This window comes from Centropristis striata, chromosome 17, assembly GCF_030273125.1.
Source record: "Centropristis striata isolate RG_2023a ecotype Rhode Island chromosome 17, C.striata_1.0, whole genome shotgun sequence".
NCBI classification, from domain to species: Eukaryota; Metazoa; Chordata; class Actinopteri; order Perciformes; family Serranidae; genus Centropristis; species Centropristis striata.
In genome coordinates this window covers 12,275,424-12,303,327 of record NC_081533.1, presented here as the reverse complement: position 1 = coordinate 12,303,327, position 27,904 = coordinate 12,275,424, and the positions used below count along the sequence as shown (strand labels likewise).

The window sequence follows — 27,904 nt, the reverse complement described above, 5'->3', positions numbered from 1 at the left end:
TTTCTAGTATTGGTTAATGCTGTAATATGTATGCATATTGCATTATGTATAATATATTAATATCTACATTTTTTTAGAACTAATAGTTTAATAAAATATAGCATTTTTTTCTTACTAAGTGACACCACTCAGACAGAAACACATAAAAAAAGACAGCTGAGGCCTCGGCGGTTACATGAACACATTTTTATTGCAATAGCTCTATCGAAAGCAAAAAAGTTTTGATAAATATAAACACTATGCCGATGCTCAAATCGCCTCTGAGTACCCCTCCTGCCCCCCTTTCCCTCCACGAGGAAAAACAAGAGAGAAAGAAAGAGAGAAGGAAGTAAAAGGAAAACAAAAAAAGGGGAGGGGCACCTGCCGAGGCGCCGATCATAACATGAAAAAAGCGACAACTCGAGTTTTCCTTATTTACAGAAGGAGGATTTTCCATTTTCCACCACAGTTTTCTCTTTTTTTAACTCTTTTTTTTTCGTATATAGGACGTACGTCGCTGAAAAATAATGCACATACGAAGGATACACACCTCCACAGTATTTTTTTTTTTTTTAACTCTTTCTCTTTCCTGTAAAGCTAATAAACAACAGCATTCAACTCGGAAACTAAGAACACAGGTAGCAGGGCGGGAGCTCTTCCTCTCCCTCCCCTCCTCCTCCCAAATCCTCCGGGAAAAAAAAAGAAAAAAAAAAAGAAATATACGGACCCGCGCCTGATAGCAGGGCAATGAACATCGTCTTCATCGTTTCAGCATTTCCAACCGTTAACTGTACTACACAGCAGCAAATAAACTGTAATATAGTTACAAAAAAATAAACATTAGGCAGAGGTTGTAACCCATTTCTTTATACAAATAACTGCAAAATGCCTATGTACTCTTAAAAAAAAAATTCTACCCTTGTTATCGCTTCGTTAGCAGAGAAACAAGGTCGCCCCGATAAACAACAGAACAACCAAAAATAAGATGATTATTTCCCTCTGTAAACTAGAATACAAAATAAACCAAAATATTAGAGGAAAAACAAAAGTTTGCATAATGATGCAGTACCCTAAGTCTTTTCTGCGAGGATTATATATATCTATATCTATATATATAGATATATATATATATATATATTACGTAGGTCTTCTTTCTCATTTTTCTCCACCCCCGAACAAGAATTTTTTTTTCAAAAAACAGCTGATTTTCAACATCATAATCGGTTACATTGAGGACAGTTTTGAGGTTGAATTGTTGCCAAAATAAACACAGATTCTGTTTTTTAAGTTAGTTCAGTCGTGACAAAAAAGGGGTAAAATTCAACATGAATGCAATCAGACATGAACGACATTTATCCATTTTTGAATCAAAATAAATTAAGGATTCTTTCCTAAAAAAAATTAAAATTAAAATAAAAAAAACCCAAATCATTTTTTTGCCATAGCATTAAAAAACAAACAAACAAAACCTCAAAAAGCAACACTTCGCTGTAGCATAAGTCAGTACACAAAACATTTTCAAAAAAATAAAAATAAAAAATGCTTGTCTCAATATATTCTTTGTTCGCTCGAACGGGACGAAATGAAAAATATCTCTAATTGTTCATAATGTACATATAAGACACGTCACAGGCTTAAAATCTATAATTTTGTTGGTTTTCTCTTTTAAGTCAGACAATTTAAAACACGATTGATTCATTATTAATTATTAATTGATACCGGCCCTCCAGGGGGCGATAAAGGGGGTCAAAGTGGATTTCTCCTGCTTAAAATCTCTCCTTCGCTTTAACCTCCACAGCAAAAGATACCTTTTTAACCGTGTGTTTTATTTTCACTTTTTGGCTCCGTCGTATCTGAAATTGGGAGAAAGGACGGAGGGGAAGGAGTTGCCATATTTGGAAAATTTGCGCCTTAAACAAGGATACAGAGAGGTTTTTTTTGTAACACTGTGTTGGTAAATGAGTCAGTCTTTATGTGGATGAAAGGCCTGAAACACTAAACTGATGCAGCAAACTCCACCAAATCTGACTGTTTAAAGCAAAGAAAAACATAAATGCAATCAAATAATGCTTTTAAGTTAAATATGAAGCAAAACCTGCTCCTCAAAATGCAAAGATATGCTGAATTTAACTCTTATCACCATTGTAAACTGAATTTCTTTGGACAAAACAAGATAAAAACTCGGCCTCTTCTGTCAGTCTCTGGTGCTTTTTTAGATCTAGTACACCCTTAAAATGGCAGTTAATGCGAAAAATCCATAACTGTAGGCCAATCACAATCATTGAACTGCATATAAACAGAGACATGGCATTAAAAACGCTGTTTGGTGCACAACAGGGCTGCAAAAATAAATCGTTACCCATTTGGTGTATAAAATGTCAGAAAAAAAAGTGAAAAATTTCTTGAACACAAACAACCAGATGTTCAGAGTTTACTGCATCAAATAAGATGTCCATCACAGCAAACTGACCTTCACTCTGAGATAATTCTGTGCTGCACAAAACTCTTTAAACCAGACATTAAAGGGATAGTTCTGATTGTTTTTAAGTGGGGTTGTATGAGGTACTGGACAGGGGGCAGCAATTAAAAGGATCAATATCAGTTTATAATTAGACAATTATCACCAAAATAGGCAATTTGGAGCCATTTATGTTTTCTTCAAAGCCACCAGACTCCATTGACAAAAACAGTAATTTTACCTCACAGAATACAGCAGTTGCTTGTCTCCCGTTGCCTCGATTTGTTAGTTTGTTGCTATTATTTTGTGACTTTGGCGAGTTCAAAATAACACCAGAACAACACAATAACACAAACTAACAGATCGAGGCAGCAGCAGACACTCGACTCATCTGTTCTGCAAGGTAAAATCTCTGTTTTTGTCAATGGAGTCTGGTGGCTTTAAAGAGGAGCAGGGAGGAAAGTTAAATAAGGCTGTTTGACTGTCTACAGAAGTTCACTGAGCGCCATCTACTGTAGCTGCTCATACGACCACACGTAAATTTGTCCAAACTATCCCTTTAATGATTATTTAAAGACACCTCAGATCCGTCCCTCAGCATCTTTGACAATGATGCGTCCCACACAAGAGTGACAGGCCTTCATCCGTCCAAAAAAAGAGAGAGAGTGGGCTGACGGGAAAATCAGAAACAGGGCGAAGATAGCATTCCATGAGTGAATGCTGAACAAAAAAATGAAACTCTGTGGGCTCCGTTCTCTGTCAGTCTTTGTGTTTCTTAGCACGTTTATTTCTGTGAAAACAGAATATTCATGGGAGAGTAGAAACGCTAAATATGGGCGTCTGTTAAAGTGTGTGTGTGTGTGTGTGTGTGTGTGTGTGTGAGAGAGAGAGAAAGAGGCAGCGAGCTTCGGCTTTGATTGATGTGGGTTTTTCGCTGGCTGTCCGAATGTGTGTGTGTGCATGTGTATGTGTGTGTGTGTGAGGTTGTAGCAGGGCAAGTATGACCAGTGCGCTGCACCTGGGGCTGCAGCTCAGGTTACTGGAAACCTCTTTACGTCACGCAGAGCCAGTGACGAACACCCCAGCATGCATATATATGTGTGTGCATGTGTGAGTGTGAGAGAGAGAGAGTGTGTGTGTGTGTGTGTGTGTGTCACCAGGAGCCGCTGACAAAGAGCTGAATCGGGGGCACACAGGAGTCGCCCCCTCGCCTAAATAGGGCTGTATGACTGCTGCATGTGTTATGGGAGTAGCCACATAACTGTGACATGCGTCTTCATGACGTACGTGTGTGTGTGTGCGCATGCATGCATGCATGCCACTGCTGTACAGTACATAGTTCGCTTGCAGAGATATCGTGTATATGTGTGTGTGTGTGTGTGTGTGTGCATTAGTCATGTGTTTGCATCCCAGTGTCAACGTCTGTACTTTGTGCTTTTACCTTTCACAGCGTTTGTGACGCAACATGTGTTGGATTGGTGTGTGTGTGTGTGTGTGTGTGTGTGTGTGTGTGTGTGTGTGTGTGTGTGTGTGTGTGTGTGTGTGTGTGTGTGTGTGTGTGTGCCTGTGCGTGTTGGATTGGTGTGTGTGTGTGTGTGTGTGTGTGTGTGTGTGTGTGTGTGTGTGTGTGTGTATGTTGCATGGTGTGCCTGTGCGTGTTGGATTGGTGTGTGTGTGTGTTGCCACTCTCCCTCTCTAACCTGAACTGTGCTACGGACCGTATAAGATAAAACTGAAAATAATAACAATAATAATAAATCACTTGCTTGGGGTTTTGAGTCGACCGAGCAACAACGGTTTCAATCGACCAATCACAGCAGCTGAGTTTCCAAAACCTCTACGGGCCACTTCTTCTTCTTTTTATTTAAAAGGAACAGTTTGAGATTCAGTGAGAAATGTGAGAAACTCACTTTTTCCAGGTGTGAGATAAGAAACAAGGGCTGAAATATTGGTCTAACTAAATTAGTCATTTTTCCCACTGAATGATTTATTTCCAAAGCTCTTTTAAGATTTAAAATGCAGCTTTTGGTATTTTTCTATGATTTTTTTTTTACTTAATTAACTAACCGATTAGTTAACTACAAGTTCTCAGCCCTGATAAAGAGATCAATCTATAGCTGGAGCAGAAAGACTTGAAACAGGGGGAAACAGATGTTCTAATTCGTCTAAAAGCAACAAAATCCACCTGTCAGCAACTCTAAATCTCACCAATTATTATGTTTAATGTTGTTTAACCTGTAAAAAAAATAATGATTGCTATTAACAATAAGTGTGCATTTTATAGAGGTATGGGTGGTGACAAAAATACTGGAAAATCCTGCACATAAATGGCTAAAAAAAGAAAAAAATCAATTTGAAGTAAACTTTCAGTTCAATCACTATAAAAGAGGAAATAATTGCTTGAATTTAGGTGTTTTTGGTCTTTTGACAGGCTAGCTCAGGGGTCAGCCACCTCTTTCATTAAAAGAGCCATTTTGGTCCAGAAAAAAAAATTAAAAATCCATCTGGAGCCGCATCTTTGAGCCTTATAATTAAAGAAATTTGCGATTTCTCACTGCAGATCAGGCATTTCGCTAGGCCTTAAGCACTGGCTGTGAAGGAATACAAATCTATTTCCCTCTAGGACTCCTTTTCTTTTTTGGATTTGAAATCTATAGCAATAGCTAGACAAAAAAATAGAGGATAGGGTGAAGACTTAGATGTGCATAGGCTATGATTTAAGTTGACTGAAATTTTCTCATACTTCTGTCTACAGGTGTATCTCAATAAACTAGAATATGATGGAAAAGTCAATTTCCAGTAGTTCAAGTCAAACAGTCCCAACCAAGTATTGAGTCATATAGATGGACATACTGTTCAGAGGCCAACATTTCCATATTAAACACACTTTTAAAAATTGGCCTTTTGTGATATTAAAATTTTTTGAGACACTGAATTTTAGGTCTTCATCAAATGTAAGCCATAATCATTATAATTAGGAGAAATTAGATAAATTAAGACACGAAATGTTTAATTCTGTGTGTTCTATTTTACACTTTTTGAATTGAATTGCTGACATAAACTTTTCTATAATATTCTAATTTATTGAGATGCACCTGTATATGCTACATATTTTTACAATTGGAGAATGTGAGAATCACTTTAGGCCTACAACCAGGACAAATTATTTTACTTCCCTATGATTTTTTTGTCAAAGCAACAGGGAGCCAGTGGAGAGTAACCAAAGAGCCACAGGTTGCCTACCTCTGGGCTAACTGTTTCCCTTTACTTCCAGTCTTTGTGCTAAGCTAAGCTAACCTGGGTTTGCCTGTAAAACTACAGAGAAATAATAAACAATTTCCCACCAAAACTGTTCCTTTAAACAAATCAGCAAAGCGGCCTATAGAGGAACTCTCCAGCATTCATCTGGTTTTTCTCCGAAAGAAATGTACCGGAATATCTGTACCGATTGCAACAAATAAATAAGTATATGTGCTACAGAACGTGAGGTGTATCAGTACCTGAACCGAACTTCCCCGCAGGTTTATTTTTTTAACCGAGGCAGCCGCGCAAATGACAAAACTTGGCGCTTCAGCCACAAGCTCGTACCATTTAAAGGGGTATTTCACTCATTCGTTAAAACAAAAAACACATTCTTTACTACGACTTTTGTGCACGATGTAATAACTGTACGGTACCGCGTCGAGGGAGGGTTATATATAATGCATGTAAAGGGGGTGAAAAATAATAAAGTTCAAAATAAAAGTTTGTACCATAATGCCTTTGCTTCCTCCCTTTTTAATATAATACCGTATGGGTTGATGATGAGACCGTCTCGCCCCCCTCAACCAAAGTTCACTGACCGTTGAAAAAAGCAGCACACTGGCAGCATCGACTGTGAGAGGAGGGGGGGAAATGATAAAAAAAAAAAAAAGACAAGATATGCATAAAAAACCCCACAAAAAATGAAATAAAAGATGAAATACACTTATAAAAAACTGCAAGCGTTTTTGTCATCTGTTGTGATGTTGTTGTTGTTGTTTTCTGCATCCAGAAGGGAGCGGCTTCTCAGGCTGGGTGAGGAGGTCAGAGGTCGCCGGCAGCAGGGTGTGTGTGTGTGTGTGTGTGTGTGGGGAGGTCAAAGGTCACAGGCAGAGTCAAGTGCCCCGAGCAGAGAGATGAGGAGGAGGAGGAGGAGGAGGAGGAGGAAGGTGGGGAACCTCGATCGTCCCGTCGCTCAGTCTGAGAAAGAGAGAGAAAGAGGAAAAGGTAAGAAATATGTCATGAAAACACACAATAAATGTCAGGTTGGGATGTTTTTGATGCAGATACATGATAAGAGAACAATGCTATACAATATAATGACTGGTATTAAAAAAAATGCACAGGAATATCAAGAATCAGCTACCACACACTGTCAATACTGTAATAAATAAATATTTTTTATATCACATTTTAGTTTCTCACTTATTCTCCTTTACACCTGTCTTAATTAAAGGTGTGCAAAAGTCACTTTTTTTGTCTATATTTATTATTATAAAAGTAAATAATAATTATAATTTATATAAAATACCCTCTCTTCTTCATAATAAGTATAAATATAGTCATTTCTATCATTAAAAACTAGAAATAACTAATAATAATAATAATAATAATAATAAAAGCCTGAATTCAAAAATAATGGAAAAAACAATACAGAAATATCATATATATATATATATATATATATATATATATATATATATATATGTGCAGTTGGAAAAACATGTTTAATGTGATCTAACACAGCAAGTTTTTCTTTATTTCCTAATTTATTTTATTTATTTATGTAAATATTTAATTATAATTGATTATATAATTTGTTTATTCAGCATCCTATGTCTTTTTAATGCATTTATTTTTATTTTGTTATACGAAGTAATAATTTTTTTTAAATTTTGAATTATTATTTATATAGAAGCCCCCCCCCCCCCGTATAAAAAGATACAGGTAAGTGTAATTATAAGATAACAGTATATTATGAGCATATTCATTCTTATTATTAAAAACAATAACTAATAATAAAAAAAATAATAATATTACAAAACAATACTAAAACATAAAACATAATATAAAATTCAGCTATGCAGTGAGTGCAGGGACATTATTAAAAATAAATATAAAAATATATATTGGCAGTTGGAAAAACATTTTTTCTGACAGGAATGTGTGCTGTTGTTTTTGGACATTTTGAAGAAAAGTGGTGCGGACTTATTTACTAACTTTGACTGGAATCTGTCCGTTTCTGGACAAACATCACTTTTCGTGGGAATTTCTGAGGGATTATTGCACTAATAAAACTAGGAGAAAAAAAACATTTTGACATTGTAGAGATGCAGGTTTTTTTCCCAACTGGCAGCAGCGTCAGAGCAACAACCACACAGGTTAAATTAATTAACCTCCACTTGTCTACACCTCGCATCTTATAATCTCAGTGAAAGCAGGAGGACTCTGGCTCTACTGGAGTGTGTTCGCTGTCTGAAAGCTTTTAGGAGAAGCAGCAGAGATGTGAGAGTCTCTGAACGGCTCAAACTACTCGCTGTTTAAAAAAAAAGAAAGAAAAAAAGAAAAAGTGTTTGCCTGGTAAATAAGTGAGCGTGGCTGGTGAACTTTGGATTCGGCTCACTGCCAACACACACACACACACACACACACACACACACACACACACACACACAAACACACCGATACAACACACACACACACACACACACACACACACACACTCAATACAACTCACACACACCAATACAACTCTCACTCACCAATACAACTCTCACTCACACACACACACCGATACAACACACACACACACACCAATACAACACACACACACACACACACCCCCCCATACAACACACCAATACCACACACACACACACACACACACACCAATACAACACACACACACCAATACAACTCACACACACCAATACAACTCACACACACCAATACAACTCTCACACACCAATACAACTCTCTCTCACACACACACACACACACACACACACACACACACACACAGTTTCCTGTCCTGCTATCATCCCGGGGCCCAGGCCGGTCGGCTGTTTTGGTTGCGGCCCCGGATGACCCTGGCGGTGGCGGGTGTCCAGCTGGGTTATTCCACTGGGAGCGAGGCTTTTGTCCGACACAACAATGTGAGCAGCACGCCACAATACAGATGCTTTGACAGGGGGCACTGCTGGAATGCTGCTCCGCTGTTTGTTAGCCACGGGCTCAGAGCGCCGGACGAACGGACGGAGAGACAGGAGCAGCAGTAAACAGAGAGGAGGAGGAAACTACACTGGAAAATATATATATATATATAAATTTTCCCGAAATTTAAAGTATTATTTTAAAGGGTTTTTGTGCAAATGCCATGAAATATTAACCATAAAATGAAGTTAATTAATATAATGTAAATTAATATAATGATAGGACATTATTATTTAATTCCTTAATGGTATTGAATGTTAAATTATAGTGAATTCTATGTTAAAAAAATAAAACATCTGGCAGCAAAAGTTGACAAACATTTACCATCAAATGAAAGTAAAAAAAGTTATTCTTCAAATATATATTTTTAAATAAATATTTATTGTATATTAGTGTTTTACCAATTTATTATTATTATTATTATTTAAATAAACCATTTGTAAAGATATTACTATCCTATCCAATTATCTTATTTTTTTATTATAATTTATGAATATTTTCTTTTCAGAAAGAGAGACAGACAGTCAAAGAGACGGAGAGAGACAGACAGTGAGAGAGGGAGAGAGAGATAGAGAGACAGTGAAAGAGAGAGAGACAGACAGACAGTGAAAGAGAGAGAGAGAGAGACAGACAGACAGACAGAGACAGTGAAAGAGAGAGAGAGAGACAGACAGTGAAAGAGAGACAGACAGTGAGACAGAGAGAGAGACAGACAGACAGACAGACAGACAGTGAAAAGGAGAGACAGTCAGTGAGACTGAAAGAGACACAGAGAGAGACAGACAGAAAGAGAGACAGGCTGTGAAAGAGAGAGACAGAGAGACAGACCATGAGAGAGAAAAGAAAGAGAGAGGAGAGAGAGAGAGGAACAGACACACAGAGACACTGAGACAGACGGAGCCGTCTGAGGTCTCTGGGTTTCTCTGCAGTCCAGTCGTGGACTTTGATCAAAACAACTCTCTTAGGACACGAGCCCGACTGACCTGAACTGACCTCCGTTAAACACACACAGGGACACACACACACGCAGACGCACAGGGACACACACACACACACACACACACACAGGGACAGACACACGCTGGCCACTAAATCGGGTTATAAAAACACCTGCATTAGCTAACAGCTTGTTGTTTCGTTGCAACACAGACAGGTGTTCAGAGCCGTGACCGTCTCTCTCTCTGTCTGTCCTTAAACCCCATTCACCCAGCTGGGACAACAGATGAAAGGCATCATGGGAGTGAACGGCGAGCATAACGTGTTGACCCGACGCGGTCCAGCTTTACAGCTGGGGCGCCGGCCTTTTAAGTGCAGATTGAGGAACCAGAGTGGACGGGAATGTGATCGGTTTTTCCTCCTCTCAGAAAAAAATAAATATTATACAGATATTTCATTAGATTTTTTTCTGGGTACAGATTATTATTATTATATATTTGTAATAAAAAACTAAATAAAAAACAAAACAAAATAATTTTATTATAACTTTAGCACATTTTTATATATAGGATTATGCGGTAAGTTTTAAAAATAAATAAATACAAACATTTTTTGGTTATTCTTGGTACAGATTCAGGGTTCAAGTTTCCGATATATATTTTTAATAATAATAAAGTAAAAATTAAAATTAAAAATACTCCAAAATCATATTTTATTTATTTGTTTTTATTACAATTTTTAAATACAGGATTATGTTATATATTTTTTAAATAAATATATGTACATGTTTTCTAGAGCAATAGATATTTGTAATAAAACAATTCTACTTTAATTCTACTTTTTTTAAAAAAAATGTATACTTTTAATTTTTAGTAATTTTTTTATGAATTACAGTTTTTTTTTAAATAAATAAATTTTCTGTGTTATTCTTGGTACAGATTCTGGGTTCAAGTTTCCTAGAGCAATAGACAATTAGTTTTTAAAAAATAAATATATTTAAAACAATATACAGTATTTGTAATAATAAGTCTTATAACATGAACATATTCTGCGTTTATGTTCTCCATCATGTACCAATATTAAAACCTTTTTTTCACAATAATGAAGATGACATTTGTTGTTTGTCATCTTAGATTTTTCTTTTTTTTTTTTTAAATATCAGTGCATTTATTTTCATTTTTATTACACCTTTGAATTGCCCCCACACCTAAAAATACTGAGTAAATAAATAAAAGTAATGTTGAATTCATTGTTTTTCTGGTTAAAATAATCAAACCAAAAAAACGCCAACAAATGTAGCAGATAAACAGGCGGACTTTTCGAGAATACACGTCATAAATTCTTGTATTTCTTTGACACAACAAACGTTAACCTAGACCTGGGAGACTATACGATCGCGAAAAATTGCAGGTTGATTACAGTGATCAGCTGTGAGCATATTTACTCAATCAAACAGGTCAGAAATGTGCGTGACAACAGCCAATCAGAGAAGTAAACAGAAAGACCGAGATGTCAGCCATGACTTGGAGCAATAAACCAGGGAGGAACAGGTGAATGTTAGGAAAGAGCAAAGAAAATTACAATCTATCCGCCGCTGTATCGAGAGAAAACTAACATTCACAGCACGGTGATTCGCACACAGGTATGGTGCATTCAATACCTTTGGAACGTCTATGGTGCGTTCAAGAGTGTGGGACATATTAAAACGTAGAGAAACAAGTTAATACTGAATGGAACTTAGTTCAATAAACAAGTTAACATAACATTAACAGCATGGGCTTTCTAACAACAACAAATCTAAAAATGTGTTTATTTTGGGTAGTTATTTTTCTATGTTCATCCTATTTAATTTGCTTTGTTATTGACTTTGTATGTTAATTAAATATTGAACTAATCTCTAGTTTTAGTTTACAGTACAGTTGCTGTAAAAGTGGCAGTTTAAAAACAATATAAAAAATCGTAATAATAATAGAGATCGGACAATATGAAAAAATATATCGTATAATTTTTTTGCCATATCACCCAGCCATACATTAACTACTACAAAAAAACTCTCTTATAATGTCTTTGACTTTATCTGGTCATCTTAAGGTTGTAAGTGGAGCAGGAAACAAGCCAAACACACACTAGATTTCTGCTAAAGCTTCTTATTTCCTCCAACATTTTTAGATTTATACTCGTCTGTTCAAACTGCGCATGTCAAAAGTCACCAGAAGCTGCATTCAGAAAGATAAAAAAAACAAACAAGGATTGTTTTCAAATACATGTTTGTACACATTTTCAGACTTTGGAATGTGACGTTGGGTAACTTTATTGGACAGTCAGTGGAGGGGAACTCTAGTAAAGTCCTGCTTTATTATTACTGTGCGTCTGTGGGAGACAAAAACATTAAAAAAGAAAGAAGAAATGTGAGTTCCTGCATGTTTGTGAGAAAAGGGACCCTTCAGTGAGTGAGTAATGCTCCGGACCACCTCTGAAATCTACACTGAGGAGAAACTAAAAACTGGGGAGCACATAGCTGACAGTGTTTACGTCCATTTATTACTGATGAGACACAACATTTCCCTTTGAGTAAGCACTGCAGGATGCAATCAGTCACTGCCTGGGACTCTATTTAAACTGCAAAAACTCTACTCTATCTCTACTTCAGTAATAGTATAGTATTATTATTTTGTGTTTTTACTTGTTTTTATTAAATTTGATTAAATTATTGCCATTATATTTTTTTTATTTACATAAATGTTTTTTTTTTAATATTTATTATATTATATTATATTATAAGGTGAATATTTATATTTGAATGTATATATTCAGTGTTGAATTTAATAGTATAGTATTTTTATTTTGCATTTTACTTTTATCGTTCAATTATTATGATTATTAAATTTTTATTTTTTCTGTAAATATTTCTCTATATATTTTTTTATTAATATTGTAAGATTAATATTTGTATATGATTTTCTATATTCAGTGTAGAATTAAGTGAATATTTTTTTATGTGTAAGTGAATCTGAATATGCAAGAAATAATATAAATATCTTTTTACATTTTTTAAATTTATTATACAATAAGATCCTTAGATATCCTTATATATATATTTATATATATATATATATATATATGATATATATAATTATTATTTATTTTTTTCATTCCAGCTCAAAAATTCATTATTTTGGTCGTCATATTGTTAATATCAGAAATTTCCGCTCTAAAATCGGTATCAGTCTTTAAAATCTGTCTAGTACAAGTAGAACAGCTGAAGAATCATTTTCTACCTCAAACTTCCTTGAAAAGCAGAAAACTGATCACACAGAAATCAGCTCTAAAGTGAAATATAAACCTCTGGGAAACACCTCCTTAAACTCGGTTATACTCCAGGAATCCATTGACCGGCGGGAGCCCTGCCGGCGCCGACACGTCCCGGGTTAGGGGATCAATTCCCCGTTTAGCTCAATGGACACCAGCGCTGCCAGGTTTATAGATTCCCATGCTCCTCGGAGCGGGCCACCCATGCTAAAAGCACATCGAGCGTGTCAGCGCTTTGAATTAAGGCGCTCATCAAACAGTGGAAGTTATTTTAAGCTTATTTATTCGCTAAATGGACACTAAAAACAGGCAACTGGAGGGAAAAACTTAAGGCTTTCAGAGAGCCGTAAACACTTTCCGGTGACAGCCAGAACGGCTGCTTAAACTCTAAATTGCTTTGTGTGCATGCATGATGGTTAATAATTCTAACATCTGTGGGCATATACATATATCTGGCTATTTAAGAGAGCGGGACCTCTGCATGCAAAAAGGGGGGTCCTGTTACGAGCATGCCTCGGACCGGCCCATAAATTCATGTCAGTCTGGAAATAGACGTGTAAATATAGAAGGGCCTGGCTGCGGAGGTGGGAACGAGAGAGGAAAGGGCAGCCTCGTACCATCTTCTCTCACATCTTACCCCCCAGCCCCTCGCCACCCTCTCGCTGGCTGAGAGATAACCCTCCCTCACACTCCAACTAACCCTTTACCACCTCATATCCACGGGGGGGGGGGGGGGGGGGGGGGGGGGGGGGGGGGGGGTGCAGAGGGGGAAAAGGGCAGGTTCCCACCACTGTCACTTACAGCTACAAAACTTCACAGCTTCATCTCCTGACACAACCTCAACCTTTAGCAAGCTTAGAGCCACCTGATGTTCTTGTGTACTCCTCTCCAGGGCTGCAACTCGTGATTATTTATATTATGAATTATTATTTCTTGATTATTCTATCAATTGTTGTCTTTAAAAAGGTCTTGTTTTGCAGCTCCAAATCAAAAGATATCTAGTTTAACATGATATAAAAAAGGAAATATCCACATTTGTGTAGTTGGACACATTATTTTCTGCCATTTTTGACTGAAAAGTGACTTTTACAATTAATATTATTATTTTTTTAAATTATTATTTTATCAATGTCGTGCAAGATGTCAGAAAATTGTAAAAACATTTCATCCTAGTATTCTAAATATCTTGTTTTTCAGCCCCAAATCCAAGGATATTTAGTTTAATATGATATAAAACAGAGTAAAGTGGTAATTCTTATATTTAAGAAGCTGGAAACAGCTTTTTCATTCATGTTGTATGGAAAATGACTTTAACAATAAATCTTAATTAACCTAGTCATGGTTTTCTTGGTTATTCTACAGATTGTTGTTGCTCCAAATGTCAGAAAATAGTGAAAATGCACATTCAAGTTTCTCAAAGTCTTTGAATATTTTTGGATTAGGGAGCAAAAAACAAGATATTTAAGGTATAAAAACAGGAAATCTCAACATTTGAGTACCTGAAAACAACATTTTCTGCCATTTTTAAAAATGAGCCTGGTCATTATTTTTCTTGATTCTTCTATCAATTGCTGTTGTACAAATTGTCAGAAAATAGTGAAAAATGTCCATCCTAGTCTTTAAGTATCTTGTTTTTTCAGCCCCAGATCCAAGGATATTTAGTTTAATATGATATAACACCGTAAAAGACGGGAAATCTCCATATTTAAGTAGCTGGAAAACATTTTCTGCCAAATTTGCATGAAAAATTACTTTTACAATTCATCTAAATTAACCTGAGAATAATTTTCTTGATTATTCCATCAAATTGCCAGAAAATCGTGAAAAATGTCCATCCTAGTCTTTAAATGATAACATTATCTTCCATTGAAGTCTGTAACATTCACTTCACACTGTTTTTGACGCAATCATGAGCAACAGTGCAACTATAATACACATTTATAATCCATATTCAGGCCAAGAAAAGACATCCGGCGCTGCAGGTTTGAGAAAAAACAAAACAAATCCCTGACCAGCGACTACACAGGGCAGCACTTTCTGCCAGAGGTATTTATAATACAATAAATCTCTTTTATCATGTGAGGACAGTTTGAGAAGGTGCTCTGGTGCCAACACAAAGATAAAAAAAACACAAAGCAGACATCATCCACTGAGTCACTGACTAGTCACTGTCTCTAAAGCCGGCAGCAGCAGAGAGACGCACCATAAATGTGCATCTATGTAAAAACATCCAAACGGTTTCCCAGCCACACTCCATAAACAAGAGAAAACACAGAAATCCCTTGTAAATATTCAAGTTTTTCTCCTCTCGGTCAAAAGCAACAACCATCTGCAGCTCACTTAAGCAGCAAAGACAAGATTTATTAAACTAAATGGGCTGAATGATAAGGCTGCAACAATACATTTTTTAAAAATCCTTAAATAGCTCTGTAAAAAGTGAGAAATATCTGTCACATCTTCAATTAAAGTTTTTTGTCTGACCAACAGTCCAAAACACAGAAACATTTCAGTGATACAAATTTAAGAAAAATAGCAAATCCTTACACTTTTCTCATAATAAATAAATAATTGACTGATTACCAATATTGTTGACAAATAAATTGCTGTCGACTACCTAGTCAATTAACGGACTTTGTGTTTCAGGGCTAGACTACAAAAAACTGGCATATTACATGTTAAATTCTGCAACAGTTCAGCAGTAAATAACATGTTTTAACATTTTTTGGGGTGACTGAAATGTTTACCTTCAGTGCATGGAAGTAGGGTGGCATCTAACCAACTTCTCATTATTTTCTCAATTAATCATTTTGTCAGTTAAGTGTCAGAAAATGGTGAACCATGCCCGTTGTAACTCCCCACAGCTCAAGGTGACGCCTTCAAATGGATATTTTGAAGACGTCCAACAGTCCAAAAATCCAGCGATATTCCCTTTATTATCATGTGTGACGAAGAAACCCATCACATTTTACATTTAAGAAGCACAAAACCAGCAAATAGTTTCAACTTTTGCTTAAAAATGACTAAGATTAATATTTGATCTTCAAATCTAAACAGCTGCCAATTAAAAGCATACAATAATAACAAAACAGATAAACTGCATCAGCAACAGGTTTCACAACAGTGGGAAAAAACCTGTTTGTCAGACATCATCTTGGTTAAAGTGTAAATAAACCGGCATGCAAACACGTCAGCGGTCTGATGGCCTGATGAGGTCAGCCACAATTTGTTTAGTCTGACAGTCCGCTTGGTTTTTGCTGGTGTGAACGTTCAAACGAACTCTGGTGTGGACCAAAGAACCGAACTCTGGTCCGCTACAAAGCCGTGCACCAGTTACAAAGGAAAGAAGCGAACCAAAACAGAGAGCATTCTGGGTTGAATTTGGGCAGAAATTTGAGAATCAACAGCAGGCACGGTAGTAGCGGGCTTGAAGAATGCCTCATGGACAGACTTGGTCTAATGACGAAGTAAAGACTTCAATCAGACGATCACATAAAACAGTTGCTTGTGTACGGCACGATACAACTTTTTCAGGTCTGATACCAATACGACAATCTTAAGTATCTGCAGACACCGACACCATCTATACACAACGAAGAATCCACTTTGCTATCCCTGACCATCTAAAACATCAAGCTCAAACTGAAACAACTCTTCCACCAAAAGGAAGAAATACATCACAACAACACCTCAATATAACACCTCCCTCTACGGTAGGGCGCCTAAGTTTAGTGAAGCATCTAGGTTACAGTTTAGCTTATGGATCAGATCAGATTATACTTTTGTTTCTTTTTGGTCAATATCGGCGCATCTAGACTTGTGGTTACACACAAAAACAACAAAGTCAATCGCACGGCAGATCACTGCCACATAAAAGTGAAAAAACTCTGCAAGCAACACATCTGCGACTTGCTTTCTAAAAAAGTGTCAGCTCTGTTCCCTCACATATTCTGTCCAACAGACGAAGAACATTTGAGGTAAATGTTCGCTACATCAGAAAAAGTGTTTCCATCTCCTCTTTGTTGCATTGACTATTTTTTTGAACAAGACAAAAACCATCTCAAGCGAGCATAAAAACTTTTATGTGCAGTATTAAAATTTTGATGTTTCCATCAAGCTCTTTTCATGCAAATCTACAAAATGCGCAGATAACTTCAATCAACTGAAACATCACTATCGTTGCAGCTCGTCCACCAGACTTTATATCTAAAAGTCCATCTTGTACTAAGGCTGGGCGACATATCGGTATAAAAAATATATCGATATAAAAAATATATCGATATATTTTTAAATGCGATAGGGAATTAGACACATATCGATATGGTTCACATTTTTTTCTTTTTCATATATAAATGCTGCCCTTACGAGGGCTGAACATTTGCTCTCACTTTGCAATAAAAATATCAGGATATATATCGTATATTGATATTCAGCCTAAACATATCTGGATATGACTTTTGGTCCATATTGTCCAGCCCTACCTGGTACTTAATTCCAGTCTGTTCACCTCTCTAACACCAGCTGAATCTATGTTTTATATAATATCTATCGCATCATGACTTCACACAACGTTTCCTCGACAGCTGGACAGAAAGCCGGTCCCTGCCCGCCCCCCTTTCTCTGCTCTGGGTCAAGGATCCAGGTGTGCCTGTATCAGTTCAACACCGCAGCTGAGAGGAAGTGCATTCCTGAGTGATGATGATGCGTTTCCTCCCGGCCCCGCTGTGTGTCTTGACACGCTGCCGCCGCAATTATGGCGCCACATCAAAGGCTGCCTGCCATGACTCAGCGCGTATAAACACACACACACACACACACACACACACACACTCCTACCTAGATGCAGACTAACACACAGACTAGAGCGTGCATGTGTGTGTGTGTGGGCATGGATTAACATTTCTGAACGTTACCTTGAACTGCATGAACCAACGCAAACACACACACACACTTAATGAACCTGCTGGCAACGACTGAAAACAAAAGTACACACAGACAGACGGACAAACACACACAATAGGATGTGCTTGAGCGCTTTGAGTGTCAGTTGATCTCCACACATTCAGCACTGTAGATTTACCACACACACACACACACACACACACACACACCGAGGCTCTTTCATCTCCGTTCAGCACCACGATAAACAAATGAGTCAGTCGGCGTTTGCAGAGAATCCTGACTCATGCACACACACACACACGAAGGGAGACCGAATAAAATTCGGGGAGGACAGCACGGGCAAGGGAGAGAGGATGAGTGGGTGAAATAGAAAAAGGAAGATGATCAAAGAGGAAGCCAAAGACTGAAAATTGTGTCAAAACATCCTCTTTTTGTCCTCTGGTTATGTCTGCAACCCTGACTGTAGACTTTACCTCAGCATGGACACACACACACACACACATTATTACATATACGTCTGGACTTTAAAGCTGCAGCAAAGTCACAGCATGCTCGGCCTAGAATATCGACTTATCATATGATTTATGACAAGACTATGATGACTGTGTCTGACCTCGATATCTCCCGTTGTGTTTCCATGCAGGTTTGTTTACTTAATAACATGTCCGACACTTAATCCAACACAATTTTTTCACAAACAGCAGGTTTTACCCACTACTGTAAGACTTGGGTGCAACACCTAAGCATGTTTTTTTTCAAACTTGTTTTATTAGAATCCAAAGTTCATTGCTTTTTGAAAGGGTGTATTGTGAATTTCCAATGAAAAAAAAAGGTATTTAATTTCCAAATTGGAAATAAAATCACATAAGACAAAAAAAAAAGATTGAAATAAGCGCATTATATGGTGAAGTGTACAATAAGAAACAGGGTACGGGCTTTAATACTGTTTTTTTCCCCAATTATTTATCTTTAAAATACAATCAGGACTAGAGCTAGACCTGATACTTGCAAATTTGTTTACTTAGTAATGTCTCATGATGTTTGACCAACAGCAGGTTTTACCCACTATTACAAGACCTGGGTGCCTGTTATCCTCATTCGTTTTAATCATTGAAGATATTTTAGTACTTTTATCACAATAATGAGTGTATTGTATATAAGACTAGAGTGTTTCCAGTGTTTTACATAGCTCAAATGCAATAAGGACTGGGCCTGTTACAATATATGCAGGTTTGTTTTGGGTAGTTCTTTAATAAGGATATACATCATATATCTAAATTAACTAATACTGAAATGATCTATACTGTACTACTGTTTACTCACCTTAGTAGTTGTTGCTGTTTTTATACTGTTTACATTGTTGCTTGCCATTTTTCTTTTATAATGTACCTTTTAAAACTCTATATAATAAGTTATTATTACATTAAGAATAACTAGAAACCAAATAATAGCAAAATAAAACATCAGCAATGTATGTTTAGTGTCAATTGCTGACCATTTAAATAAAGATTAACATATATTATATTACAGTATTTATCAAACAGCCCAAGGACAATTTTCTGCAATATATATTACGTAAAAAAAAGGTTTCCTATCCGTGCATATCAGACAACATATATGCCCCTATCCAAAGATAATATATGTCAACTTATATAATCAATAATGCTCCAGTTTTGGACAGAACAGAAAACTTACTGATTAGTGTACAAAATAATTTGCAGATAACTAGATAATGAAGATAATGGTTGGCTGCAGCCTAACGCCCATTAATAAAGCCAAAGAGCGACCCTATAATACACCTTAATTACAGCCTCCTGAACAAATACTGGACAAAAAGGCTCACAGTATTTAGAAATAAACCAACCTGCATCAATCAAACATTCAATAAGCTATCGTTAAAACTAGAATTCATAAAGGCAATTCACTTTTTTTGCATGTCTTGGTTTTTATTTGTTAAACAAAGGTCTTGCAACTTTTTGAAGTTGACTTATGCGTCACAAGTTCAGGCAGTTACGACTGAAAGCAGATCTATGTATTGTATTCTGTCTGTTATTTCTGAATAACAGGCCATTACTATGAAGAAAATGCCAACAAAAAATTATCTAATAATTTTTTAAATGACTAAAATTATTTATTTAAACCAAACTAATTTTCAAATCAATATTATGTGTCAAAAATATTGAATTATTTAGTAAGAAGCCATGCAATAAGCTGGATAACGTTCATTATTTTCTTTTTTATCCTGTATCAGCCTGTCAGTTAAATGTACATTATACATTATGTAACCGTGTTAAAAGGTGATCGGGCAATTAACATTTTTTTACCTGTAACTTTTCAATGCAACGTAAGACCACTTTGATTTTCCTAACTTTTTGGTACATCAGACACAAGCAATAGAAAAAATAAAAAAACAATCGATCAAAATTATTAAAACAACTACTTTTTTGTTGTAAAATGTTTTAAAATATTTCATTTTCTGTTGTTTCAGCTTCTCAAATGTGAGGATTTGCTGATTTCCTTTGTCATTGAATAACTATTTTTAGGTTTTCTAAACTTGCATTCACCTTGGGGGATGTTTTTAACTATTTTATCATATTACAGACAAAATGATTAACCGGGAAAATGATCTGCACATTAATCAACGATGAAAATATTAATTAGTTGCAGTCCTACATACTGTGGCCTCAAAACTGACGGCTGAGTGTAATTAACACCTCAGAAAGTGAACAGCTTCAGTAGTATACAGCGCTGTGAGGTGTTTTTAATGTGTTTTGCCATCATACTAACCGCTCCTGCTGGCACTGCACTCATCCCTGTTTTGTATAAATAAATATATTTTTTAAAAGATGTAAAAAAGTGTCTCAAGTGACAGCCTCGCAGCAGACAAAAGACTGCGAACACACAAACACCCACGCGTTAAGTACACTCTGCACACATGCTGACACAAAGAAAACAGCGGCACGTGCACAGACAGGCACAGAGAGACACAACCAGCTACAAAGACATGAAGCCAGGGCCTTTTTTTTTGGTGATTCAGTCTACACTTGACCTCAGATAAACCTCAGTTCATTCAGCGAGCTAATTGTCTACCAGTCTGCTTGCACACAACACACAGAGACCTCAAGATGAACTGCATATTGGTGCCACTTCCTGCAGCAGCACTGTTATAGCAGAGACTTCAGCTCCCCGGACAGATGCCTTCAAAGACGACGTCTGGCTGCTCAAAGCGCCTGAACGCAGCCTTGTCAAGATCACAGAGACTTGATCCAAAATAGATTCACTAGAGGAGCTGCAAATTGATATAATGTGGCTAATAATAGCATGCAGCACTTGGGGTTATTTTGGATTTCAGCGAGGGAAAAAAATATCCGGAACACTTACTCTCTTTTACTCACACATGAAAGCTGCAAGTAACTATATTTTTTTCCTGCACTGGCTGTAAACTCCGGAAAACCAGTGAAAGATTCCTGCCAAATATGATTATGAAAGTGGAAAACAGCCTTTAAACAAAGGCTGTCAGAGGAGACAAAGAAACTTGGCTGTGACTTCCCAACCTGACACACAGACACACATTTATTTACTCACCCTTGGTTGTTGCGGTGACTCCATCAGATTTGGTGAAGTCTATACTGGCATAGGCTCCGTTCTCCGGCAGTGGGACCGTGCCCGCCACCGCCGCTGCTGCCACCGCCACCGAGCTCCCGTTGGTGCTACCCGACGCCATGGCTCCCGTGTTACTCCCGTCCTCCCTCAGCTCCAAGGCAATGTAGTTCAGGCCGTTCTGGTAGCCCACTGACATGTTCCTGCACATTCTGCCGGCCCCCGACGTCAAAGACGAGGAGGTCCCAGGGGCTGCGGGCATTTCCATGGCTCTTACTGGAGCATGGGGCGCCGGCGAGTCCCCTAGACCCTCCATGGACACCCACATGCTGTCAAAAGATGCCGAGCTGGCCCATCTGGAAGCCTGACCCTCCGTTAGGTACGAGCCGTTGGGGGCCGTGGGGTTGACCAGTGTGGGGTGGGTGGCGGAGGACGAGGGGGCGAGCCCTCCTCCAGAGGGAGTTGAATTAGAAGAAGACGTGGAGGAGAATGTCTCCGAGCTGTGTCTCCTCCTGCCTTGAGGGTCGGCCCGCACCACCTTGGGCTCCTGCTGCTGTGTCGGCGCCCTTCCCGGGCTCGACGGGGGGAGAGGGGGAGAAATGGATGAGGAGGAGGCAGTGGGAGCGTGGCCGTAGCGTCCCTCTATCACACAGAGATGCTGCAGCATGGCCGTGGGGCTCGTTTGCGTCCTCTCACCTCTGCTGAGGTTAAACGTCATGTCTGTGTAGTCGTCCCCCATCGACCTCCAGTGACCTCCGGCGGGGACTCCTGGGGAGGCCAGCGCCCCAGGATTGCTAGCCAGGGGTCGGATGTAGCTGGGTGGGTTCCAGGGGGCGACGAGGCTGGGTCTGGGTGACTGGTTTTTGCCCAGACATCCAGCGCTGTCCTGCTGGTCCGCTGCCACCTCCACGCTCATATAATCCTGGTGAGGGGAGCGACGGAGGTCACTGGATGCCAGGGAAGGTGCTTCATCTTGGGCAGAGAGAGGATAAGCAGGAGGCTGTTGTTGGTGGGGGTAGTGATCCCCGAACTCGATGTTTATATACTCCCCTGGGCTGGAGGGCCCTTCGGACGAGCTGACAGTGGCAGGGACTGAGGTGGAGGTGCCTGCAGATGCTGTGGAGGGCTCACTAACCCGCAGCGGACCATGGAAACTTCTCCTGCCTAAAGGAAGGCGGTTGGGCCTCACAACACGTCGGTCGGCCATTGCTGCAGTCGTATGGTGAGCTCCATAAGGCGGGGGAGGGTGAGAGGGCGTGGAGGTGCTACTACCTCCCCCAGCCCTCTTCTCTGGTGTTGATATGGAAGCTGTGGCAACTGATGAATAGACGGGCTTGGCAGGTGAACTCATGGGAACATACTCCCCGTATTCTTTCTCATCCCTCTCTCTGGTGGGGGCCTTGTAGGAGCGAGGGAGGGAGAAATAAGGGCTGTAAGACTTTGGGGTGCCCTCAGGTGTGCCAGGTGTGTAATACTCACTGCTTCTTTCATTTGAGAGCTTGTGGCCCCCACTGCTGCAGTACGACATGTCCATATATTCCCCATTCTCAGGTCTTTCTGCTATGCTGTCACTCCCACTGGCACCTGCCATGCTGGAGCTGCTGTGAGGGCTCGGGGAGGCCTGCCCTGGAGAAGGGGAGCTGCCGCTGCCCCCTGGGAGCATCATCATGTAGCCGTGGGAGTCTGTGGAGGATTGGGACTGGAGCTGGGGGTGGTGGTGGGCTGAACGGGGACCTAAAGCTGGACTGTGAAACTGAAGGGAATGGGAGTAAGAGCTGGGTTGCATAGGCATGTAGTCAGGTGGAGTGTCCTGTGGTGACGCAGCAACGCCGCACATCATGGGCATGTAGCCGCTGTCCTCCTTGGCAGAGGAGGACGAGGAGAGGGGAGGGCGTTCACCACTGGCCTCCGCCCGGGAGAGCGTGGAGGGACGGCTCTGCTGGCTGTGCTCAGAGCAGGAGCTGTAGTCAGAGCGGAGAGAGGAAGAAGAGGAGGACGGCCCACCACGGAGCAGCCCGCTGCCAAACGGCAACACCACGTCTGACCCCTCGTCCAATGAGAAGTTGGTCTGGGTCATTTTCTGGTAAACCGCCACTCCAGAACCGCCTGTTGCGCCACCAGCCGGTCTGGTGAAAGAGTGCGTCCTCCGCCTCAGTGATGATGAAGAAAAGCGTTCATCCTCTGTCGTCGACGTGCTCTCGTCTCGTGGCGTATCACCTCCGCTGTTGTTTCCAGAGCTACCTCCGGTGCCGAAGACCTCCCGGTTCCAGCCCATAGCCATGTAATCATTTAGACAGTTCTCTTCTCTGATTGGTGGGGTGTTGCCCAGAGAGTCAGGCGTGTTACTCCGCACCCGGAAGTACCGGAAATCACCAGGACTGGAGCCATACTCATCCGAGGAGTTGAAGCCGCCATCAGATGGAGAGCCGCATATCGAGGCGCTCGATGGGCGGGTGAGTGTGTCGGAGACGGAGCCGTGGCCACTGCTGGAGGAGACGCTAACTGGACTGGTGGTGGAGGGGAAGTGGGAGACTGGCAGCGAGGCGGAGCGGGCGTGATAGGTGGACGTCGTCCCCGGGATGGCTCTGACATAGCGCCCGCTTCCTGTGCTTGTGCCAGCATTTCCTGTAGCGACACCACTCCCGCTGCTGCTGCCACCACCTTCCTGACGCCCATGATGGGCGCGGGCTGAGTTAAGGTGCACCAGACTTCCTGTGGCGGAGCGGAAAGGCCGGTTCATTGTCCCCTCGCCCTCGCTGGATGTTCGGAAGCGATAACCACTCGCCCCAGAGCTTTTACTTGACGGTGGCGTGCCGACGACTGACTCTGTCCTCGACCGCCGCTGCAGTCCCGTCTGGCTCGGTGGCAGGTTGCCCAGATGGCGCCGCGTTGTGATAAATGGCATGGGATTGGAGCCCGACGACTGGCTCTTACTCCTGGGCCGAAACTCTGCAAAAGCTTTCAGGGCTTTCATCGTCTCCAAGATGGTCTCGTGCATGTTTTGGGCCACAACAGAGTCGTCCACCTGCATCCAAATCTCCCCGGGCCCGATAGAGGAGGAGCGACCCACCTCAATGAAAAAGAAGCTTTCTGAATGTCCGCAGCGTCTGATATTCATCAGCTGAAGGTTAACACAGGGGGTTTCAGAGTTCAACTTTACGAGGTGAATGGTTTTAGTTGAGAGGCATAGCCGGTAAACACCTGTGAGGTTTTTAGTTTGACCCAGTCCTTTAGGTTTCACATTCACCTGCCACACCTCTTTGAACACAGTACCGGGGGTGACAGTACCATACCCATCATCTAAATCGTCTGAATCCACGTGCCCTTTTTTACCCTCATTCATCAACTCACTGACAGCCACGTACCAGTCCTCTTGCTCCTGCTCGTTTTCAGCCACAATGGCAAAGTACTCGTCTTTAGTATAAAGGGCAATGAGGTGCTTGTTTTTGGAATCCGCCCTTTTGTTTACCGTGAAGCACTGGTAGAGGTAAATAACCCTTTTCGGGGGAGAAGGGGCGACCGCGCCACCGCTTGCGGCGGCCGCGATGGCGGAGCGCAGGCAGCTCCTGAATTTCTTCTCGCTGTCGTAGTACTCCAGGCGGCTCGGCCCGAGGTGGCTGGCAGCCCGAAGCACAAAAAACCTCTTGTGTCCGTGTTTTTGCTTTCTCAAATAGCCACACTTGCGTATATCCTCCCCAACGTCCGAGGTGTTCGCGACGCTCACAGCCGCGTATACATGGCTGCTGCTGCCGCTCGCGGCGCCGGAGGAAGAAGCGGCGGGGTCCTCGGCGGCGTGTACCTGGCTGAGCGACGAGGAGGAGGAGGAGGCTTTCCTACCGGGGGACTCTGCAATGTTTTCCCCGGAAAGATGCTGCTGCTGCTGCGGGGCCAGCTGGTAGTGATGGTGATCCTTTGGCTGGTGGTGGTGGGGATGGTGATTGGAGGGCGGTAAATGTTGATGGAAGCGAGAGCCGCCGCCTCCTCCGCCGCCACCGCCGATATTAATTAACGGGGAAGGGGGTTCCCCGACCGAGCCGTCTCCGTTGGCGGTGGCTGTGGGTTTAGCCCCCACGTCCCTCTGCTGCGTCTCCACCATCAACATCGCTGCCTTGCCTTCCTGGTAATTGGTAAAATTTGCCATCAGAGAACACAATCAAAGGTCACTTTACTAGCAAGCTAATCCGAGTGGACCTAGACCCCATTCTTGTTTTGGGAGACGAGCTCCCGAGTCCGGCTAGGCCAGCTAACGTGGACTCGCTCAGATTTGCAAAATCCTCGCCGACCGGCTTTGTTATTCCGCCACAAAAACAAGTCCCGTCGCCGTTTTTGTGAAGCAGCGAAGCGGGTATTTCCAAAGCGGGTTTTTTTCACGAAATGAATCCTACCGTGGGCAACATGACCACGCTCAGCCGTGTTTCTATAATCGGGAGGATCCGGCTAGCTCGGTTAGCAATCCGTCCCCTTCTCCTCCGTACACATCTCTACAGGCCAGAGCACAAACAACACATGACCCCCTGCGTCACACTCCAAACGGGAGGAACAAAGACCCAGACGCGCGCTCTCATTGGCTCGCCACTTTGACTGACAGGAGCTTCAGCCAATCGCGGCGAGATATTAGTGCCTTGCGTCAATAGCTGTGGCCAATCACGTCGCACAGAGTTTTATAGACGTTAAAAACAAGGCGGTGACTTTGTGGGGCTGATCTAGGGTCTGCTGTTAAGGCTTTTCTAGCCCAAAGGCTCCATATAGGCTCTACAGTTAAGACGTAGAAAGCTGATCCCAGAGCTGTAGACAAGCCAAACAGCCACCAAGAGTCTTCCCCTTGTCGCTGTGAGCAGACAAACACTGAAAAAAAGAGATTTTTTTAGGCCCTGTTATTATTATTTCATCATCTATATAAATTCTACAACGAAGTACGAATTCAGTGCTTTTACTTTAAAATAGCAGTTTTTCATGTAGTGCATTACTTAGTGATTGTTTGTTATTTTGTGTCCTCAGTTTTGTATGTAAATTGAATCATTCGTTCCAAGTAATATTCACTAAACCTGTTCATTGGCTTAATTAGTTGATATTTCCAAGTAAAATGTAATTGAGGTATACCAGTGAAGCTGCAATTTACTTGTGTATTTTCTTTTTTTTTTTTTTTAAAGTGGTTCTATTAAATAAATATTACTTAGAAACAGCCTGGGTAAAGATAACAAACACTTTCTGCGTGGAAAAACTTGCCTAGCTTTTTTTAAAAGTAAATGTCACTCCAATTTTTTTCAGTGCAGGTCCTGGAAACAAGTATACCTATCCTTACCAAAAATAGAGATTCAAGAATTGAATATCATATATATTTAGTTTATCTCTCTTTTGGTAGAGGGTTTATCCTTTTGGACAGGTATATCATTAATTCATTCCAAATTTTAAATGACATAGATGAAAAATAATATCTGTTATTATATTATTATATATTTATGCAACGTTTTTGATAAGAACTTAGTTCAGTGGTTCATATAAATAAAGAAGCTGGTTAAAAATCAGTTAATAACGTATGGAGAATGGTTGAGTACTTGTAACCAAGACTGACAATTTATTTTTCTTAATAAAATAATATTAAAAATGTTACTTCATTAAATGAGTAATTGATACTTACTATGATTTTACTTAAATAATAACTTTTATATTTATACAATGTTTTTGATAAGTAATTAGTTAAGAGGTTAATATAAATAAAGAAGCTGGTTAAAAATCAGTTAATGACACATGGAGAATGGTTGAGAATTAATACGCTCCTACTTTTAACCAGGGCTGACAATTTATTTTTCTTATTAAAAAAATATTAAGTTAAAAAAACATTTGGAAAATTATAAGTAATAATACATAAAACTGCAGTAGATAAATTAAATACATTTGAAAAAATTGTAAATAAATAAAAGGAAAAAAATGCAATAAATAAATCAATATATGTAACAATGATTGAATAAAAAAGATTATACATTTAAAAACGCATTAATAACTAAATAAACAACGAGTCAATAAAAAATGAATTAAAAAATGCAACAAATAACTAAATTAATAAATATAACAATGAGTAATTACACTTAAAGATTAAAATAAATAAATAAAATGTAATAAAAAAATAAAATACATTTAAAATGAATTAATCATTAATTAATTCATTATTTATTTTGTGTATTTATTTTTTTTCTGGTGGTCTCCTTGTAGTGGTTCTGCATATTTTAGCTGTTGTTTGGAATCTTTTGTAGTAGTTCACAGCTTTTTTTTGTCTTTTTATATCTCTTTGTAGTAGTTTTTGCATCTATTATCAGTTGCTTTGCAGTTTTTTTGTGGTGGTTTTGCATATAGTTTGTGTCATTTCCTGTATATATTTTTTTCTGGTGGTTTTGCATCTATTTTTAGCTGTTTTGTGGTGCTTTGTGATTTTTTTTTGCATCTAAAGTAATTTTGTGTCTCCTTGTAGTGGTTTTGCATACATTTTTTGTT

The 27,904-nt window shown here is 39.7% G+C and overlaps 1 protein-coding gene across 1 annotated transcript; it reads right to left on the bottom strand.

Moving 5' to 3' along the window:
- Positions 1–171: 171 nt before the first annotated feature.
- Positions 172–25,909, bottom strand: LOC131989122 (insulin receptor substrate 2-B). Its single transcript, XM_059354311.1, has 2 exons — positions 21,401–25,909; positions 172–6,658 (listed from the first exon to the last, which is right to left on the bottom strand). The coding sequence occupies exons 1-2, from the start codon at positions 25,554–25,556 to the stop codon at positions 6,654–6,656; spliced, it is 4,161 nt and encodes a 1,386-aa protein (XP_059210294.1). The 5' UTR covers positions 25,557–25,909; the 3' UTR covers positions 172–6,653.
- Positions 25,910–27,904: the final 1,995 nt, after the last annotated feature.

Excerpts from the sequence above, each read along its gene's own strand:
- LOC131989122 (XM_059354311.1), bottom strand. The coding sequence starts at position 25,556 with ATGGCAAATTTTACCAATTACCAGGAAGGCAAGGCAGCGATGTTGATG.